We start from the raw sequence: 22445 nt of genomic DNA on the forward strand, positions 1-22445 counted from the left end.
CAAGTAGCATCCCACAAGGCTCAGTCCTGGGACCTCTCTTGTTCGGTATATATTTCTCTGAGGTACAGGCCAACATGGAAGGACTGTGGCTGACCAAGTTCGCAGATGACTGCAAACTGGGCACCATAATCAACTCTCCAGCCGACACAAGCATCCTCCAAAAGGGCCTCATAGAAACAGACAACTGGTGCCAGAGCCATGGCCTCAAGCTAAACACCAAAAAGTGTATAGTCATCCCCTTTGGCACAAACAAAGTGCCCACAAATTACCACATAGGTGGTAATCCATTAAGTACAGAAGAAGTAATTAGGGACCTGGGGACCCAAGTTGATAGTAATCTCTCATTTGACAATCACGTGGCCAAAGTGGTTAGAAAAACATTTTATATAGCCCACCTAATCATGAAGGGATTCACATCTAGATCAGGGGAGGTCATCGTGCCTCTTTATTCATCCCTCATCAGGCCCATAATTGAGTACAATGCCCCTTTTGGGATGTACCTTACCAGACACCTGCAGCAACTGGAAAGACCCCAAAAGTACCTCACCAAGAGGATCAAAGGGCTCAAACAGATGCCATATGCTGCCCGGTTAAAGAAACTCCAGCTCTACTCAGTGGCATACCGCCTGCTCAGAGGCGATCTGTGCCTGATGTATAAAGCCATGTCTGATGTATAAAGCCATGTCCAACCCGGAATTAATGGACATGCTGCACCTCAGAAAATCCAAATCCCATCGAGCTACGCGCTTTAGAGACTTGAACCTCAGCACTGAAATAAATAGGACATGCTGGAGGGACAGATTCATAACCCAGAGGCTCCCTTCACTCTGGAATAAAATCCCAGTTCAGGTTAGGCAGAGTCCCTCATTGACTCTCTTCAAGAGGAATCTTGATGAGTGGATGGGAGATCGTAGGTTTACCCTGGGTATCACTTCTGTGTCACTGTTAGACAGAGGCACAGTATACTAACCTCGAAAAAGGGCATAGCAAAATTAATTTAAAATGGGTGGCGAAAGCCAAACACACTCTGGCTAGGCTTATAAATGCCATAGGGCAGATAGCCTAGTATGAACCTATGAACCTATGGTAAAACCAAAACTACACCCATCTCAAGTGGTGGTATACCTGGTTCTCCAGTACATGTGTGACTTGCTCAATTTTGGCCTACTGCAGAGCTGTAGCTCTGTATTTGGCTTATCTAGAATCTGGTGACAGTCCCTGATATGGTGCCCCACCCTTTCAGCTCTTCAGGTGTTCAAATGAAGAGCAACAAAAAGCTTTATCTTTTACACACATGAATTGCTGAAGTGCTGGTTAAAAAAAAAAGAAGAAAAGAATGCAGGAAATGCAGTTCTTGATCACACAACTTAACACTACACCTCAGGCAGCTGCCTCCTTTGTCCCACCCTTGGTATACTTCTGGCCTAGCAAAAGCTTTCTATTAGGGTTCATGTTTTGACTATTTCAGCCATTCTGCCACTGGACCCTCCCCCCTTTCTTCTTTTTATCAAGTGAAGCAATTTTAAGGGGGGTTGAATTTCAGACCACAAAGAAAATAGATGGCTCTTTCTTGGGATTTAAATTTTGTTTCCTATTCTACAAAATAAGGGAGAAGTGAGTCTTCATTCCCTAGATTTACACAGGCAGCTGAGATATTATCTAGAGAAAACTAAAAACTTTAGAAAATCTAATCAACTTTTTTTTACATACAGTGGTAAGAAAAAGGAACAGATAGTTTCTAAACAAACTAAATCTAGATGGCTTTCCCCTGTCTTTTCAGTTCTGCTATTTTAAACGGGTTCCTATTACAAGACCAAAGACGCATTCTTTCGAATGCGTCTTGCTCGAACATAAAAGACTGAAAAGGTAAAAGATCGAAGTGGCTTTTAAGCAAATTCTTTTCCTGGGAAAAAATTTGCTTGGCCACTTCGTTACTTTGTCATTTTTGGCACTGTAGTGTGGTGTCGGAGTTGGTATATTTAAGTAGGAGGTGTGGTGTGGGAGGTGAAGCCCCCCACTTAATATAATGTTTTAAAGTGTTTTTTTTTTTTGGAACAGTGACTTTTTTTCCCTTAGAAAAAAATCGCTGTTCTGACAGTTCGACACTGTAAGCTTTCGGTTACACAGGGTCGATTAATCACCGTTCACTTTTTTACGCATTTGGTGATGTAATATAGACCCTTTTATACATGGGAAAATTCCTGCTGAGAACACCAAGGCTCATTCTACAATTGCAGTTGTCACATTTGGAGTTTTTTGAACAGGGGTGGAGTTGACTTCTATTTTAGGCACAGTTACTTTGCACATTTGCTAAGCTTTACAAGTTGGCTGTTGTTGCCAGAGCAGGCTTCTATAGCCTGTTCGTCAGGGAATTCTGGGTTCTGGTCCTTTTCCATCAACCCTTTTTTCTTGAATTTTGACAGTCACCCCATTTGCGATGGCTACTGCAACAGTGATCTAATGAAGAACATAGTATAGTCTGTGATGTCCCTCCTCTGGGACAGTAATCAAGGAGCTTCAATCCTCACCACTGACGCAGTGTTTTCAGATACAACTCTCTGTACCAAGGGCAATTTCCCTTAAGAGCACACAAGGAACACACTCCAGTTCTGGGGCTGGACTCTCTCTCTCTCTCTCTCTCTCTCTCTGTCTCTGCATGCCCCAAATAAGAATCCACACCACTAAGGAGCTCTGTGCCCCTGTTCCAAGTTGCTGACACACACACATTCTTTGAGATGTGATTTTCACACGCACACACAGTTGAGAAAGGCTGGCACAGATTACCTGCTGTACCACTTTTGCCCAGGCTATAAGGTAGTCCCACTGCCATCAGCCAGCTACTCTAAGGCACATAACAGGCTATCCAATTATTTGTTTGTTTGTGTCTTTTGGCTTTTCCCGGTTAGGGGTCGCCACAGCGGAACTCCGGTCGGCTAATGATTGGTAGTGGATTTTTACGTACCGGGTTACCAGCCCTGACGCACAACCTTCAACTAAGGCATGCCCCATTCACGTATGCCTCCACACAGAAGATGCTCTAGCTGAGAATCGAACGGGACAACTTCTTGCTATGAGGCGACAATGCTACCGCAGCACCACCACTGCAGTCTTACTGAGTGAAATGAATTCTAATACCAATGGTAATGTTGCCCAAACAGCAAGACTTTCAGGAGATTAATGCCATAGTATCACTAAATAAATATAAGTACTCTCAAAGGTTAAATATTTCATAAAAAGACCAGCCACAAATAACAGTTTAAATATATTTAATAATAAATAATAAAAGAACATGAAAATACTGAATATATATTTACAATAAACATCAGAGTTTCATTCACAGGGAATATTAAAAATAACCCAGATGGAAAGATTCATACAGATGCAGAAAAAACAGTACTTAATCAATCTCACTATATTTTTCTGACTGATCTAAAGAATTACAGTTTCCTACTTAATAGAACAAGTCACGGTGATGTCAGTGAGTAGTCTTTCTTGTCATGTTTCACAAACAGACTGCTCTGAGAGTTACTGTCTTATCTAGCATTAAAGCATCATTTCAGGGCTGGATTAAAGAATGACATCATATCTGCTCACTTGACTCTGTGGTTCCCACACTACCCCCTTTACTAGAAGCTGTCTAGGATCTTGCACATATGTGTCACAATACACACATAGAGCTTTGATACTATGTGTTACATCATCTGGAAGCTATAAAATCCATTTCAAAACTTCTACTCTTCCAGGGTAGTAATTAGTTCACCACTAGGGACAATACAGCAGGATTCCTAGTCCTTGTTTTCATAGACATTGCATCTCTGACTGCATTCAGACCTGTGAGATGCAATCTTTATGGCTTATACCAAGTAATTTAATTTCATACTATTTTCCTAAGGTAAGCTGGGCTGAGCTTAACCCCTTCCCTTCCAGCTTCCTCTGTTATCATATATATATATTTCAGCAGTTACCACAATACAGCCTGACTTACATGTATATATATTTTCTGTCCAGCAGGACCCACTGTTGATACATTTTTAAGACAAGCAGCTTTACAAATACAATCAACACAATCATCTATGCAAATCAGTTTGATATACAAATGACATAAATCTTTACAAAATTCGAGCTAAATATGCTGGCATATGTTACACATACACTGCCATACTCTCTCAGGCATAGGTGACACTACCTCACATCATCACATCTCTCCCCCTTTGAAGACTCAGCTAGTTTTTCCATGTGATGCTGGAGAACAGTTACTTGAGAAAAATGAGCCTGTCTGGGAATACATTAACCCATACCCTGTCTTCCATTGGCATTGTTGAATCCACCATGGTGCTGCACTGTCATGTCATATGGCTGCAATCCTAGGCTCCACCTTAATAACTTGGCATTTTGCTGGCTAGCTTGATGTAGCCATGTTAAGGGTTTGTGGTCTGTAACCATAGTGAATTTCCTTCCATACTCATAGGGCTGACATTTCTGCAGCACCCATACTATGACTAGACATTCTTTTTCTACAGTTGTATAACATTCATCCCTGGGTTGGAGTCTACTGCTGAGATATACAACTGGGTGCTCTTTTCCCTCTGAGGAAACCTGGCTGAGTACAGACACTGCCTCATGGTTTGAACCATCCACCTGCACAACAAATTATTTGCTGTAATCTGGACTGGCTGATACACTGGCTCCTCCTAAATCCCCTTTAAGCTTTTCAAATGCCTGCTCATAGGCTGGGGTCCACACTATAATATCTGGCCTGTTTTTCCTAGTCAGGTCTGTGAGAGGAGCAGCTATTGTACTATAATTGTGTACAAATTTTCTATAGTACCTCGCAGTCCCCAAGAATGCCCTTACCTGCTTTTGGTAACAGGGGCAGGCCATGCTTGAATAGCTTCCACTTTGGCAGGTTCTGGCCTGATCTTACCACTCCCCACTTTATGATCCAGGTAGGAGACCTCTGCCATACCCACCAGACACTTACTGAGCTTAACAGTCAACCCTGTCCTTTGCAGTCTGCCCAGGACCTCCCTGACATGCTGAAGGTGCTCTTGACAGGAATGGCTGTAGATAGGAATGTCATCCAGGTAAGCAAGAGCATAATGTCCTGCTCCTGCTAGGATATGATCTATCAGCCTCTGGAATGTTGCTCGGGTATTTTTCATCCCAAAGGGCATCTTTGTAAACTCGTATAATCCAAAGGGAGTACAAAGGATGATCTCTCTCTAGCAGTGGTAGTCAAGGGCATCTGCCAGTAGCCCTTGGTCATACCAATAGTGGTCAGATACTTAGCCTCACACAGCTGCTCCAAGGCTTCATCTGTCCTAGGCATGGGGTAAGCATCTGAGTCTGTGTGATTATTTAGTTCTCTGTAGTCCACACAGAACCTGGTGCTGCCATCTTCTTTTTGTACCACCACCTCTGGGGAGGGCCGGGGACCACTGGACTCCTGAATTAGCCCCAGTTCCAACATTTCCTGTTTTTCCTTCCTCAGAGTCTGTCTGACTTGCTCATGCACCCTGTAAATGGCCTGCTTAATAGGACTTTGGGGTCCTGTATCCACATGGTGCTGCACCAGGTAGGTGTACTCAGGTTTCTCAGTGAACATGCCCTCAGACTCCTGTAACACTGCTCGGATTTCTCAAACCTGGGTTGGGGATAGCCACTGAGGCATTGCTACCTCTTCCACTGAGGTGTCAGTCTGAACCTCACTGACAAGATCAGTCACCAGATCCCCCTCAGACTCCTCCTGCCATCCACTGCAAATACTCAGCACAAGGGCCTTCCTATTATGGTAAAGCTTCATCATGTTAACATGGTACAATTTGTGCCTATGTCTCCTGCCTAGTAGGTTTACCATGTAGTTATCATCACTGACCTTCCCTACCACTTTGAAGGGTCCCTCCCAAGCTACTTGCAGTTTATTGTGTCTGACAGGAATAAGCACCATAACCTGCTGACCCACAGCATACTCTCAGACTTGAGCATTCCTGTCATTCCAGACTTTTTCCTGCTGTTGGGCCACTGCCAGGTTCTCCTGGGGCAAGTCCATGAGCTCCCTAAGCCTTGTCCTTAGGTTTAGGACATATGTCACAACAGACTCCTTGTGGGATTCGGACTCACCCTCCCACTCATCATGAATCAAATCTAAAGGTCCCCTCACCCTATGCCCATACAGCAACTCAAAGGGTGAAAACCCTGTGGATTCCTGGGGCACATCTCTGTATGCAAACAACAGAAGGGGCAAATATTTGTCCCACTCTATCTTAAACTGGTCTACAAATGTCCATAGCATGGTCTTTAGTGTAGAGTTTAACCTCTCTACAAGACCATTAGTCTGAGGGTTGTAGTGGGGGGTCTTCACAGCACTCCTACAGAAAAGCCATCAGGTGTCTTACATGAAATTGGCACCTCTGTCAGTCAGTAGTAGCATAATCTATTACCACCAGGATATACTTCTTTCCTCTGGAACTTGGGTTACTCAGAGGCCTCACAATATCCATAGCCAACCTCTGAAATGGCTCCTCAGTCCTAGACAAATGCATCAAAGGAGCTTTGACCTTGTCTCCTGCCTTGCCTACTTTTTGCACTGCTTACATGTCCTGCAGTGCCCTCTTACATCCCTTTTAATCTCAGGCAAATAAGTTCTGCATAATATGTCTTTTGGTATGCTTTATGCCCATATGACCTGCAAAAGGAATGCCATGGGCTATGGCTATAAGTGCCAAAGGGTAGGCTCTGGGCACTATCAACTGCTGTACTACCTCACACTCTAGCCCCCCCTCAGGGGTCAACTCTCTATTCAGTAACCATTTGTTCCAGTATACAGACTCCCCTTTTCCTTGAGAATCAGGTGCCTTCCTTGCAACCTCCCTCAAGCCTTGTAATGTAGGGTCCAAGAGCTGAGCCTGTCTGAAGTCAATCTTTGTGACTCTTTCCAGCTCTGCTTTCACAGGAAGTCTGGTATCTTCTGACAATGGTGCCTCAATGTCAGCGTGAGTACTACCACTCACCTCTGCCCTTGCAGTCACCCTATCCAATGGAATATCAATACCTACCATCAGCTGTAGCTCACCTTCAGGTTCACTGCTACAGGGAAGCTTCCTTCCTGGCTTCAGTTGTGGGGTCTGTCTGGATCTCCCGCAGGCTACCAGACCCACATGCCTGTCTCCAAGCCTGAGTGTAACTGCATGCGCACAAGGTACTGTATTATCAAAATCATTCCCTATGAAGACATCTGCAGGGATATCCTCAAACACACCTACTTGCTTGCTTCCTTTTCCACTCTCCCAGTCAAAGTGAACCCTGGCCAAAGGTATTTCGAAATGGAGTCCCTCCTAAATCTGTGACTGGAGTGGACTGCCCAAGCAAGTACTGCTCCTGTTTAACCACTGCAGGGTTCTCAATGGTTATGTCAGAGGCTGTGTCTCTCTCTTTTAGCAGTGGTCTGTCTTCCATCCACTAAGACAGGATACAGACTCTGGTGATAGTTTGGCACCTTTGTTGTTTCCAGACAACTTACCATTGGCATTCTGTCATTCCCACTTGCTGGCTCCCCCATATTTTGTTCCCCACCTTGCTTCCATGGACATCTATATGTTACATGACCCCGTTGGTGACATTTAAAACATCAAAACCTTGATCCTGGCTGTGTACCTGAACTAGTGGCTTCCCCTGTTACTGGTGGACTTTATTGGGGTGGTTTATCCTGCCCACCATGGGTTCACTTATATCCATATGCAATACTGGGTATCCCCTTCTTGTGCAGTGAAGCCCTTGCACAGTAGAGAGCCCCTTTTCTCCCCATCTCATCTGCAGAGTTACACTCCCGGTCTGCCAACCAGATTAGTTCTAAGGGCTTGTTCCCTCACCAAAAGGTCTGCTAACCTTTCAAAAGTGGTGATCTGACACCATTCACCCACCTATGAAAATAAGTGCTTAACTCAACAATATAATCACATACACTTTCATCTGCCTTGTGTCTATGCTCACAAAACTTTTTTCTTTTTTCAGGTGTTAACTTAAAACATTCCAATAAATATTGTTTAACTTTACCATAGTTTTAAACAATTAGCATCAGACAATTTAGAAACTGCAGTTACAGCTTCACCACAGAATAAGGGGGTCAGGAACATTATTGTGTTTTCATACTCCTTCAAATATATGAATAAAACTGTGAGGCTGCCAGCCCAGCTAGCTAGAATTTTGTAAATAATTCTATGTCATTTGTGAATATTAATATGATCCATAGGCATGTCTTACAAATGTTAGAGAACTATATGTTTTGTCTATTAAACTGCTGGTGCAGAAGTGTGTGTTAAACTGTATGTTATGTGCTGAGCTTCAAGAATGTTACCACAGTGTACTCTACTGAAAAAGAATAGAGTTAATTTGCAAACTCTAAGAAAATAAGTGAAGGAAACATAATGTCTGCAGCTAGAAATTCTTTCTATTGTCTGGAAACAGAAATAATTGTACGTTTCAAAGGTAAAATTGTGTAACTGTTTTACGACTTCCAGTTCCAGGCAAACTTCTGAGAGAGAAGTATTTTTGACACAGAAGTGTTAAATTTTAAGTTTCTGTTAGCCTGGGAACTGAAGCCAGAGGTGACAAAGAATGAGGTAATCAAAGATAACCCAGCAGTAATGTTTGATAGTAATTTAAGACTATCTCATAGAGTGAGTCTGTGCATTTTTTATTTGTCTGTGGATCTGACAACATCCTCTTATCAGCACTTGTCTTGCTCTGTAAGTAAGTCATTTAGGGTATAGTATCTCTTAGGTATAGATAGGAATACAGTAAAGATTTGTTTAGATGTTTTCTCTATTTATTTGAGGCTGTCCTTTAATGTTGTTTTAAAGTATTTTCTGTGATTCTGAATTTTGTTGTCACTGTGTTGAGTTATGGATATATATATATATATATATATATATATATATATATATATATATATATATATATATATATATATATATATTTAAACCTTTTATCCTTTTAATTGTGGCTGGTTTGTTTAGATATATTTAAGTTCTTAGGATACTTGCATATGTATTTGGTGACACTGTATAGGCCACTCCTAAATACCCTTAAAAATCTTGGTCACACTTACCATTTGGATAATAGTAACATTACACAGTAGAATTGGTCACACTTTGGGAAGGGGCTTATAGTAGCTGATAAAGAGTGGTTGGTGGCAGCTGGTCCTACCTTATAGTCTGGGCAGAAGGGGGCATAGCTAGTGAACATGTGCCAGCCTTCCCCAGGAATGTTTGTGTGTTTGTATATAAATCAAATCTCAAAGTGTGTGTGTGTGTGTGTGTGTGTGTGTGTGTGTGTGTGTGTGTGTGTGTGTGTGTGTGTGAGCTACTTGGGCAGGGATATGAAGCACTGGTTGGACAGAGAGGGTGCTGGAGGTTTTGGCTTGACCACTCAGCTGAGATCTAAACCCTATAGCTGTGCCAGTGTGGAGTCTTATTGGGGATCTGGAGAGAGAGAGGGAGAAAGCAGCCCCCAGATTGACTGTGATCTCTGTGTGCTCTTAAGGGAAATTGTACTTCACTGTGTGTGTGTGTGTGTGTGAGTGTGTGTGTGTGTGTGTGTGTGTGTGTGTGTGTGTGTGTGAGTGTGTGTGCGTACTTGTCATTCTCCCAATGTGCATGTCCCGCACTGGTGTTAGTGATGGGGTTTGAGGCTCCCTGATTACTGGGCCAGTACAGGGGTGTCACAAAAACTATCAAAATTATCACCTTCTGTAAACTGTGGAAGAAATTTACTGACCTTTATTGCTTCTGGGTTTCATTTATTCCCTTTCTCATTACTTCCATGACCCTGCTGAAGAATGAGCATCTCCTTCTCAATGTTAGTGCTGTTTCTCATTTTCTTCAGCCTCCAAACGCCACAGTTTCTCTGCTGATTCGAATTCCACATGTTTTTCTGCTACAGTCTCGTTTGGCCTCCAGTTCTAATCTCTTTAACGCCAGATGGGTTTTTAAATCCTCTCAGGAAATGGTGAACTGTCCTTTTCTGAGGCTGTACACACTCATCACCAGATTGATTGTCTTCCTGGTTGCTGGTCTGTGCTGCAGCTGCAATTAAGGCTCTAATCATTTCCACTTTAGTCAGGTTGGCATGCACCAGTCCTTTGGATTTGCACACCTTAGCTAACTGGTTCACTGCCAACTTGCCATAATCCTCTGCTGACAACTTTGCCTGCTTTCCCTGACTAAACTATACTAACAAAAAATTAAATAAAACTGTTGTGGAAATGAAACTCTGTATGTTTACCTTGTGGTTACTGAGAGTACACACACCTTCAGTAATGCTGAAGGCCTCATAAAGAAAATGTGATGTGCTTCTACGTGTTAATCATCATGTGCGTATAACATCAGAACAGGCTGCCCCAACAACGCTTTAGCTAAATATGTTAAGGACAAAGCAGATCATCATACTTTTAAGTTTATGGTTATAGACACTGTGGGTACCTACAACTAGGTTAGGGGACATTTAAAACCTATACTGAGTCTGTAGAGGCTAAATGGATTATTAAACTGAGGGCTGATTGTGGAAAAGGTCTAAATGACCGGGTCTCTCTTTATCCCTTCTTAAAGATGAAGGGGGTACATTAGTATGAGTTAATTTGTGTATTATTTACTTTTGATAACATGTTTCTTTAAGACTCATACTTGAGAATGTGAACCAGTAGAAATTGGATAATTACTCTAACTGCCTTGGACTGTGCTATAGAATTGATTCAGTGCTTTTTTCTTAGATTTATTGTCTGAAGAAGCATGGGCGTACCTTCGTTGAAGGTTGTGCATCAGGGCTGGTAACTCAGCACGTAAAAATCAACTACCAATCATTAGCGGACTGGAGTTCCGCTGTGGCGACCCCTAACCATGAAAAGCCTTAAGACACAAGAACATTGTCTGAAGAAGCAACTTTGTGAAAGTGCTTACCTTTTAGTAAATTTTTACATGTTTTTATGTTTAGTGATTGATTCTGTGCATTCTTGAATCAAGCCTGGATCATGCAGTGGTCCTACTGTGCCCTGGATTTTGTGCATTAGTTTCTGACATTTTTGTAGGACCATTTATCCCAGCATTATTTTATTGTGGTTTTAGGTTTTATATTCAGACCTTTTCCTGCATGGGTTTAGTGATGCATTATTAGTAATTATCAAATCCCCCTGATAAAAATATAAGTAAAATAGGAATAACTGATTGATTGATTACTTGATCAGTTAGGGAGAAAGGGTAATAGTTGCAAAAGGTTAGGCAAATAATGGCAATACATTAAAATCACAAACAAAAAGTAGCAGGACTACCTAAGTAGTTAAATGTAATGCATCAGACAGCATACATTACAAAGTTTCATTTGCCTACTGTGCGACCTTGAGCAAGTCAATTAACAAGACATTGCTTTCAGTTTGTTTCTGAAAAGGAATCATAGGTCTACTTGGTCAACACATGTATGTTATTAAGGTAAAACAAGATGTTGTTCTATTAATAGTAAATACAGTTATTTTAAAATTTACATTTACCAAACAGTTTTCACAATATATCCAGTATGTGCATATGATTTCCACAATATGCACAGAATATCCATATTCTGGAAATATGCACAAAACATGTATGTGATTTTTGCAATATGCATGAAATGTATATATGATTTTTACAATATGCACAGCAGGGGTATGTGGCCAAATAGCTTCATAGCTGACAGTATTGAGGCATCAGCTGAATGGGTAAAGTGACGTGTTCATTGTCACATGTTAGTTAAAATGTGTTATTGCTACTTGAGAAAACAAGCAGTAAAGATTAAATTAGTTTAATGAAACAAAATGGATTTCTGTATTCCTGACCAGAAACATGTTTGTATTCTTTAAGGCATGGGTACATCGACTATATGTTGCCATGTCAAATAAAGGTCAGAGTATTGCTATGGTATGAAACAAAGGAATATTATGGAACATTGCTTGTCTAAGCAAAGAAATTAGATAGTGCATCTTTATTTAGTTACCTATAGTTACCTATTTTGCACTGCACTGCACTGATGAAGTCATGGGAAAACAGGACAGTGTTTGAGAACATGCAGAGATTCAATAGCATTGACAGGCTCTGAATAATGATTGTAATATTTTTCTATCTGTTAAGGATGTGAATTAAAATTGGAATGAATTTTCCAGAATATTGTCAAATTAGGTTACTCTGTGCTTTTTCTGCAGTTGAAGTCTGTGATTCTGCCATGTCAGTTAGACTACATTAGATTACATTAGACTTTGCATTATGCTTACAATCTATTCTGAAGAATAAGTCACTTGCTGTCTTTGTGGATTTAATAACAGTGAACAGTAATAGGGAACCTCTTAACACCCGGTACTATATACAAAAATGTAAAAAAAAAAGGTGTTGATGATAAAGGTGATTTCGGAACATCTAAAAAATCTAATAAATGTGGTCTGTATGATAATAAGGTGTGTAGTCATGAACCGGGAGGGGGGGGGGGCACATTTCATTTGGCTATGGACATAAAGTTAGCAATTATGGGAATACTGTATTAGTAAATGGAAATGGTGTGCAAATTCATACAGTATTCATAAGTAAAGGGTAAGTGAAGGAGTTACGGATGACCCCCCCCCCCCCATGTGGAGGGTGGAGGGGAGTCTTATTTTTATTTATTCATTTTTTTTTTAGATTTAAACAGGTTATAGATTCCCAGCCCTCAGCTCAGGACCTTATGAACTATGATCCCCTGACTTGTGAAGTCCTGGATCAAACACTGAAAAAACCTGATCCAGTTTTATGACTGTGTTATAGGAGAACTTGACTTGAATAAGGAAAGGGACTAGTAGAGCACTGCAGTGCCAGTGCTGGGTTCAGTACTTGCACTGTTTGTTTCAGACATCTCTGAGTGAGCTGAGAACAAGAACAACCTTTTCACTAATGACATAATAAAGGAGGGCAGGAAAGAATCTAAATAATAGATACTACATTTACAAATATATATATATATATATATATATATATATATATATATATATACCATTGTTTATACTTTGTGGATGTTTACCAATGTCTGTCTTAGCTTTGGTCATGCCTGTGTTTTTTCTGAAGTTATATTTTCTTTGTTCACAGGAAATCCAGTTTTTGTAGTAAATGCACAAGACATTGATGACCCTGATAGCCCCAACTCTGAAGTCACATACTCTATTATTGCCCAGAATCCTAAACTACCTGGAATATCATTTACAATTGATCCAAAGAAAGGATTGATATGGTTGCAAGGATGTCTAAACTATGAAGTAAGTTGATTTGATTAATATTGTTGTATATATAAGAATCTTGCAGTTTTAGCTTCATGTGGTTGCAAAAGTATGAATATTAATACACAGGCAGAAAGACTTCGATGTGGTACGCTGAAAATAATTTGTTTATACTTATCAGTGTCGAAGTGATGGATCATCCTCAGTGCTCCAAGAGTGTAAGAGTCATGGCATTATCTGTAAATAAGGTACTATGAGTAAATCTGTCCAGAGAGTTAACATTTGCTGTAACTCCTGTCTTTCATTCACCATACACTTTGATTTGATTTTAAATGCCTGTTGAACTAAGACAGCTAAAAATAATCACACCTAAAGTGCATTTTGCTTATGAAAATTGTGTTGCCTTGCAGCATATAAAATGTATGGGATAGCTGCAAAATCTGTGAAAGGATCTGAAAGCTCCAATTAAACAGTGCAGATTGTACTTTGGCAGATTTTCATACAAATGTATGCATGTACAGCTTTTCAAGTTATTACCTGACATAGCTCTATAGTATTTTGGGGACTTTCTTCTTTCTCCAGTGTTGGACAACCGTGGAGTTGGTATATATAAGTTCAGGGATGAAAGGGACTGCATAATAGTGGTATTTGCAGGGCTTGTCCCCATCCAAAATGCAGGTGTTTCATGCTGTGCTATTGCCGTGTATGTAACAAGCAGTTGTAAAGGTTCTAACACAGAGTAAATGAACCAAGGAAACAATATGCACCACAGAGGCTCCAAACCACAGTTCCAGCAGAAAAACACTTCCAGAGGCTCCAAACCACAGTTCCAGCAGAAAAACACTTCCAGAGAAACACTCAGAAGCTGAAAGAAACATTTGCATTTAGTGCTTTCATTTTAACAAGTACAAAACGTCTTCAGACAAAACAGTATTTTACGCAGTTTTAAAGGCTGCCTGGTGAGAAGAGGTCATGTGAGCAACTGGGAGTCATAATTTCATAGTAGAAGCCTGAATGTGCTGGTAGAAGGAGTTCTGTGGGCTATTGAGTCCAGCAAAGTCAGACATATGCACCCGTAGCAGCTGCTTGTCCCCCACTCCCTGCACCACCTTTTTTCTTCATAATGGGCATCACTGAATATCTCTGTTGACCTCCACTATTCCACTGACTCATGTAATGTGGGTCACAGACACTCCACATCATGTCCTTGATATTGGATGAGTCATTCTTGAGTCCATCTACCATCCATGTCTTCTCCTCCTCCTCTCTCTATCCTTTCTCATCCTATTCATCCTACCTGACTTTTGACAGTGAGATGTATCCAAGTCATATATCTTCTTTTTGTCTTGTCTATCGTACACTTACTTTGCTATAAACTTGTCTCCTCAAGCATTAACAGTTTCAATCCCTTAGCAGCTCTTGTTGCACAATTTCTACAAGCCTTATTTCCTTTCCTCTGAATGTTCCCTAGAACTGGAGACAGTACTGTAGCTGCAGGTTCAACAGTGTCCTGGCTAATGAAAGGATGGTCTCATCACCTCTTGCATCCCCTCCAACCTGTCCTCCAGCATTTTGTTAGACTTTTATCACGGTTCTTTTACATTGGATTAATTGATTCAGCTTAGTGGTGATTATGGTAGTTAAGACATACAGATCCTTTCAGCCTTTCTAATCTAGTTGCCTCTCCATCCATGCATTTTCAATTAAATTTCCACATCATAATGCTTAACCTTGTACATTTTGAATTGAATCCTAGCTGTCACTTGGCTGTGTACCATGGAAGTTTTGCCAAGGGTCAATGAAAATTATGCATGTATTTATTTATTGCAGTTTCGTAACTGGGTAAGTGGGCTGGCCAGTGGATTCTTTTTAACCATCACCCAGGCTCTCAGGAGCAGTAAACGAGAAAAAGCAGCAACAGTGAGAAGCAAAATAGTAGCACACATCTGAGGTAATAATGACTAGCTGACAAAGATTAGCAGCAAAACAGGGCACATTCAATTAATAAAGAACAGTGAGTTTTTTTATGAATATCCCCGATTTTGCCTCATATTTTTGCCTTATCCATCATAACATTTTTTGATTTCCTGGTAAACTACTGAGAATTGCAGTCAGTCAATAAGTTAATACATCAGTGTTCCATTCTTCTTATTTTAACCATCCTGTGAGCTAACGAGTTGAAGCTGTTTGTCAGTGTATCACATTTTGGGACTATAACAACAAATATAAACCTATGTAAGTAAAATAATACTGAAAATGCTACAAAGAAAGCAAAAATGAGTAAAGAGGCACGATGACCTCCCCTGATCTAGATGTGAATCCCTTCATGATTAGGTGGGCTATATAAAATTTTTTTCTAACCACTTTGGCCACGTGGTTGTCAAATGAGAGATTGCTATCAACTTGGGTCCCCAGGTCCCTAATTATTTCTTCTGTACTTAATGGTTTACCACCTATGTGGTAATTTGTGGGCACTTTGTTTTTGCCAAAGGGGATGACTAGACACTTTTTGGCATTTAGCTTGAGGCCATGGCTCTGGCACCAGTTGTCTGTTTCTATGAGGCCCTTTTGGAGGATGCTTGTGTCGGCTGGAGAGTCGATTATGGTGCCCAGTTTGCAGTCATCTGTGAACTTGGTCAGCCACAGTCCTTCCATGTTGGCCTGTACCTCCGAGAAATATATACCGAACAAGAGAGGTCCCATGACTGAGCCTTGTGGGATGCCACTTGTAACTGGTTTGGAGTCTGACATGGCTCCAGCAATTCTAACCATGTGGGTTCTGTCCTTGAGCTAGTTTGCAACCCATCTAGTGACATAGGGGTTTATATTTAAGCTGGTGAGCTTATCTATAATGCCCGAGTGGGGTATTGTATCGAAGGCTTTTGTGAGGTCCAGGTAGGCTGTGTGGACCACCTTCCCCTTGTAAATTGCCTTGGTGACTGTTTCAAAGAAATCGACCAGGTTTTAGAGGCAGGATCTGCCCTTAACAAAGCTGAACTGTGTAGGATCCAGTGTCTGTAGTTCCCCAATATCTTTATTTATGAGGTCCATGATGATCCATTCCATAGCTTTGCAGACCAAGATAGTCAGGCTTATGGGGCGATAGTTTCCAGCATCCGTTGAGGCACCACCTTTGTGGAGAGGGACCACTCTCGAAGCTGGCCTTAGACGATTTTATGAGTGCCCGTAGTTTTTTGCTAATACTGATCAGAGATGCCTTCCCTTTTTGGGATTTTGATCTATCATGTAGTAGCTTCCTCCTTCTATTGTATAGTTTGTTTATGGCTGGGGTCCACCAGACAGGATGTCTGCCTTTGGAGGACTGGGTCTTGGTTTTATTTGGGATTGCATGATCCATGAATTCCTGAAGGTGTTCATAGAATCCATTTATAAAAGATTCTGCGGTCTGGGCTGTATTTTCCACAGGCCCGGGGGCTTTGAAGGATTCCACCTCAGTTTTGAGGAGTGTGAAATTTGCTTTAGAGAAGTTTTTCACTGTGGTTTTCTGGGCAGGGGGTGGGGTCGGGATGTGAATATCCAGTAAGATTAGTTTATGGTCTGATCTTACCAGTGAGGGATACACTTCTGGTCTGGAGCATAGAGTCCCCATGTTGGTGATGATCAGGTCCAGTATGTTTTCCCCTCTTGTGGGAGTGGTAACAAGTTGTTCCATAGCATTTGAGTTTATAAATTCTAGGAACCTTTGGGCTAGGGTGTTGGAGCTAGAGTAATGCTCCCAGTCTATGTTTGGGTAGTTGAAGTCGCCCAATATAATCGTGTTTGGAGAGACCTTCATATTTTCCAGTGTTCTCAGGAAGGCCGAGTGGAGTTCCTCGGTTTGGGAGGGTGGTCTGTAGCAGGCTATAAACTGGAAGGCAGTTTTACCCACTGTTAGTTGCACATGGATAGTCTCTGATGCTTTGTGCTGTGCCACCAACCTGGAGGTGTGGGTATCTTTGATGAATATTGATACTCCCCCTCCTTTTGTGGTTCGGTCCAAGTTTTGGGGCCGAAAAGCATGGTATGAGATATAACCTGGTAGTGCTGGGGTGCTCTCGGGAGCCTTGAACCAGGTTTCTGTTACTGCACAGATATCGATGTTCTCCATGCTAAGGAGAGTTTTGAGTGCGTGCATCTTGAGGTTTAGACTTATGGCGTTGAGTAGCATTACTCTTAGTTTTTTATCCCATGTGAAACCTATGGAGGTGGGTTTGTTTTTTGAGCCTTGCCTAAAAAAAGGCACCATGGGGGTAGCAAGAGCCTTCGCCAATATCTGAAAGCCCAGGGGTGACAGGTGCAAGCCGTCCCTAGCGAAGCATCATGGCTTGTTGAGCACGTCATCCCAGGCTGACAGGCATTGAATCCCCTTTGAATGACACCAATACTTAAGCCAGTTGTTGAAATTGATCATCTTGTCTTCATATTGTGGCATCTTTCTTGGTGAGGGTAAGATGCTACTCAAGGTCAGGGTCATACTGGCCTGGGCTACATGCTCAGAGAGCTCTTCTATGTCTCTTTTCATGTAGTCTAGGGAGTTACATCTCAGGTCATTCACACCAGCATGGATAATGACTGAGTTATATTTGTACTTGCCTTGGAGTGACCTGAGTGCTTGTGTTATGTGGCGGATCCTAGCCCCCGACAGGCAGCTCACCGTGACCTTTTCCTTGTTCAGCCTGGTGAGCGGGACGTCAGTGTGCCTAACGATAGAGTCACCTATTACAAGTATATCAGGTGTGTTGTTTAGCTTTAAGGGCTGTGACTGTTCAGCACACTGGCTTTGTGAGCTATGTGTTGCATGTGTTTTGTTTTGGGGTAGCGGTTGCTTGGGTGTCTGCTTTGGAGGTCTCTGCTGCTTAGGCAGATTTTTATTTAGAGCCTCCGAGTATGTTTTTGTGTGTTTATGTGTTTGGTTTGCTGTCGTGGTAGGTCTATGTGAGACTGGAATTGTAGTGAGTGTGGTTTCCTTCTCCTCCTGACTGGTTACGCCAGTACTGAGTTGAGAGAGCTTAGCCTCCAGTTTGGCTATATGGTTGCATCTCTCACATGTGTTGGAATTTGTTGGGAGGAGGAGAGGGTTGTCTGTGTACATGAGGCAGTTGTAACATTGCCTCAATATTCCCAGATTCACCAGCTGGACCGGAGAAGAGATTGACAACTGACCTTTGGACATGCTAGAATAGTATTGGGAATTCCTTTATAATTGAGAAAAGGGCCAATGGGGAACAAGGTACTCAAGAGGAGTTTGTGAGGGTGTAGTGCTTTTAATTTTTTAGTGCTGACTTATATAATTGCTTTAGTGAGCAAATGCCAGGTAACTTAGATGCAATGTGTTACAGGTAACTTAAATGCAAAAGCAACAAACAGTAACTTTCTTTCAAGTGAAGCAAGGAAATAAGTACAGTAAGCAATGCAGATATCACTAGGGATCCACAGAAGCACTGAAAAGCCGTGTTTTAGGTGGAATTAGCATTTCAGGGAAATAACAGGCAAACAAACAACAAGCATACAAACAAAGCTAGATTCAGCAGGCCTGGATCTAGTCTATGCTACAGCAAACAAGGTGTACCAATTTCAGTAAGAAACAGTTCAAATATGCAGGCACTATAAGCCTTTAACCAGAAATTCCCAGCTCAGAAGGGCAGAGTCCAGTCTCTCCTCCCACAAGAGTGCAGACCACAAACCTTCTTAATGTAAAATAACTGGCCTGAAGCCCAAGTGCTTAAACCAGAACTAATACACTTTTAGAATAACAGACACTGAGCCCTCAATCAGCAGTTCCAGCTTAGAAGGATGTAAGCTACCTGTCCTGCCACCACAGTGCAGGCCACAAACCTTCCTAATGTAAACCAACTGGTCTGAAGCCCAAGTGCTTAAACCAAAAGACTTAGAATGATAGCTACACTTTAATCAAGTTACTACCAAGCAGTAATAAATACAATTGAATACTTTAAAGAATGCCTGGATTAGTGCTCAAGTTATACAAACAAAGCTAGATTCAGCAGGCCTGGATCTAGTCTATGCTACAGCAAACAAGGTGTACCAATTTCAGTAAGAAGCAGTTCAAATATGCAGGCACTATAAGTACCCCAGGAATATGAATCTTTGGGAGGGTGTCAGGCACAGACATTTGGTAAACACTCAAGGTGCAGTAAATACCTCAAAAAGCAATGCAGAGACCTGATAGTGAGAACCAGACACAACAAATCTCAGATATCTCCTGAAGCAATGAACAATGGGGATATGGTGATATATGTCTTTCAAGTCCAAGGTCACCATGAAGCAGCAGTCTGGCAAAAAATAAACACTGTCAGCAGGGTGAACATCTTGAACTTGGGAACCTTGACAAAGGTATTCATAAAAGACAGGTTCAGTACCTGTCTCCATAGCAACTCTTTTTTGGGAACCAGGAAATTTCTGGAGTAGAAAAGTACAGTTGTGTACACTTACTATAAATGTAGATGTTCGAGTGTATTCACTGTTGCAGTCATCACATTTGGGTTATCTGCTTGCAGTAGCCCTCAGTCGGCCTGATTATCAGAGTCTTGGGTTCTGCGTCTGTTGCTGTCTCATCTTCCATGACGCCAGATAGTCAGGGGTATAAAGCATGCAGCTGATGCCATTACATCAGTTTTTCTTGCCCCAGATGTCAGGTGCCCCCCTAATGGGAAGCAATTTTATATATATATATATATATATATATATATATATATATATATATATATATATATATATATATATATATATATATATATATATATATATATATATATATATATATATATATATATACAAGGTTATACCTCCAACAAAAAAGCAAATACACCAAAAAGCTTTTAAGCATAGTAAAGGAGAATAGAGATATAGCCAGAAGAAGTTAGTGGGCTGGAGGAAGGGTAACCAGGACTGCAACAGTGGATACACTCGAACGTCTACATTTATGGTAAGTGTACACAACTGTACTATGTTCTTCTTGTTTTACTGTTGCAGTCATCACATTCGGGTAGATTCCCAAAGCTAAGGATGGGAGGAGGAATTTAGGTAGCATTAGGACCAGCTATAAGGCCCTGCAAGACTGCAGTGGCAAAGCCAGCTCTGGATTTAGAGAAAATTGGCAAATGGTAATGCTTGGTGAAAGTATGTACAGAACTCCAGGTAGCAGCTTCTAGGATGTCCCTGGTAGGGACACCTCTGAGAAAGGTTGTAGAGGTAGATGCAGCCCTGGTTGAGTGTGGTCTTATCCCCTGTGGGATAGGTTTTCCATGGTGCTTATAGCAGACATTAATGCAATGGGCTATCTGTTTAGAAATGGTTTGCTTTGAAATGGCCTTCCCCGCTGCCCCTGCAGCAAATGTCACCAGCAGTTGTTTAGATTTCCTTTGAGGTTTAGTCCTGTCCAAGTAAAATCTAAGTTGTCTGTGCACATCTAAGGTGTGCAGTATCCGTTCCCCTTTGATATGTGGATTAGAAAAGAAGGTTGGCAAATGAATGGACTGATTAAGAGCCACACTGGATACCACCTTGGGCATGAAGGAGGGATTGGTCCTGAGGGACACCCTGTCCGCATGAAAGATGATGAAAGGCTCCACTGTCATAAGGGCCTGTAATTCAGATACCCTTCTTGCTGAAGTGATTGCTAAAAGGAAGGCTGTTTTCCAAGAAAGGAATTTTAACTCTGCACTTGCAACTGGCTCAAAAGGAGGCGAGTGAGTTTTTCCAATACAAAGTTAAGGTCCCAGGCTGTAGTTGGGGCTCTCCTGGGTGGTCTTAAGTTTTTGGCCACTCTGAGGAACTGCTTGAGCAGTGGATGAGAGAAGAGGGTGGTTCTGTGTTGTAATGAGCTGAAATGGCTGAGGCATGAATTTTGATGGAGGAAAAAGAAACGCCCTTGTGAAGCATCTCAGTTAAGTATTGAAGAATCTGAGGTAAATTGGGCACTGCTGTGCCCATCCCTTGAGTATGGTTCCAGGAACAGAATTTTCCATTTTTCCACATAAGATTTTCTAATACTAGGCCTCCTTGCCTCCGAAATGACATCTAACACTTGTTTACTGATGGATGGTAATGGAGAGATCAGGTAATTAGCCAGGCTGCCAGGTTCAGGGTTTGAAGCTGAGGATGCAGAATCTGCCCCTCCTGCTGGGACAGCAGGGTAGGGGTCTGAGGCAGATGCCATGGAGCCAGCAGTGACACACTGCACAAGAGGAGGTACCAGAGTTGGCGTGGCCAGTCTGGTGCAATCAGTATCATCCTTGGTTTGTCCTGTTGGATCTTTAGTAGTACTTTGGAGAGGAGAGGCAGAGGAGGAAAGGCATAAACTGATAGATTTTTCCAGCTGAAGGACAAGGCATCCACTTTCCAAGCTTGTTTGTGGGGAGTCCTTGTGCAGAATTTGTCTAATTGGTAGTTCTGGGGGGAGGCAAACAGGTCTATATCTGGGCTCCCCCATTTGTTTATCAACATGTTGAATGTCTTTGGTTCCAATTTCCACTTGTGTGGGTTCATGAGAGTTCTGCTTAGTTCATCTGCCAGTGTATTTAGCTTTCCTGTCAGGAATTGAGCCTGTAGATGCACTTGGTAGCTCAAGGCTGTTTTCCACAGAGCCATGACTAGTCTGCAGATGGGATATGAATGGGTACCCCCCTGCTTGTTTATGTACCACATAACAGTGGTGTTGTCCATCTTTACCATTAATTGTCCTGGCAGAATGTGGTCCTTGAAGGCTGTCAGAGCATTCTGTACAGTTAACATTTATTTTTGATTGATATGCAGATGCATTTGACTTGGGTTCCATTTGCCCTGAATGCACTTCCCTGCCAGATGAGCCCCCCATGCATAGTCTGATGCATCTGTTGTTATGGTTTGGGTAGCAGGGGGTAGAGTGAATGGTAGTCCCTTGTTTTGGTGGCAGACCTCTGCCCACCAAAGGAACTCTAACTGTAGGCAAGGTATGATAGGAATCATTGCTTCTAGATCTTGAGAATGCTGACACCATAGGCTTTTTAGATACCATTGTAGTTTCCTCATATGCAGTCTTGCATATGGAATTAGGAGAATGCAGGAGGCCATGAACCCCAAGGCTTGCAGTATTTGCCTTGCAGATAGCAGGGTTTTTGTGGCCATTAGTTTGAAGTAAGTTGTCAAATGAATTTGTTTCTCTGGCATGAAGAAAGCCATCTGGGAAGTT

The 22445-nt window shown here is 41.8% G+C and overlaps 1 protein-coding gene across 1 annotated transcript in view; it reads left to right on the forward strand.

Moving 5' to 3' along the window:
- Window positions 1–22445, forward strand: part of CDH26 (cadherin 26) — a 2018873-nt gene that overhangs the window by 546734 nt on the left and 1449694 nt on the right. Inside the window, exon 5 of the mRNA XM_044089870.1 lies at window positions 13131–13297. Within this exon, the coding sequence (XP_043945805.1) occupies window positions 13131–13297 (167 nt within the window). The remainder of the gene's footprint in view (window positions 1–13130; window positions 13298–22445) is intronic.

The sequence above is a fragment of the Protopterus annectens genome, chromosome 12.part0 (genome assembly GCF_019279795.1).
Source record: "Protopterus annectens isolate FY-2018-M chromosome 12.part0, PAN1.0, whole genome shotgun sequence".
NCBI classification, from domain to species: domain Eukaryota; kingdom Metazoa; phylum Chordata; order Ceratodontiformes; family Protopteridae; genus Protopterus; species Protopterus annectens.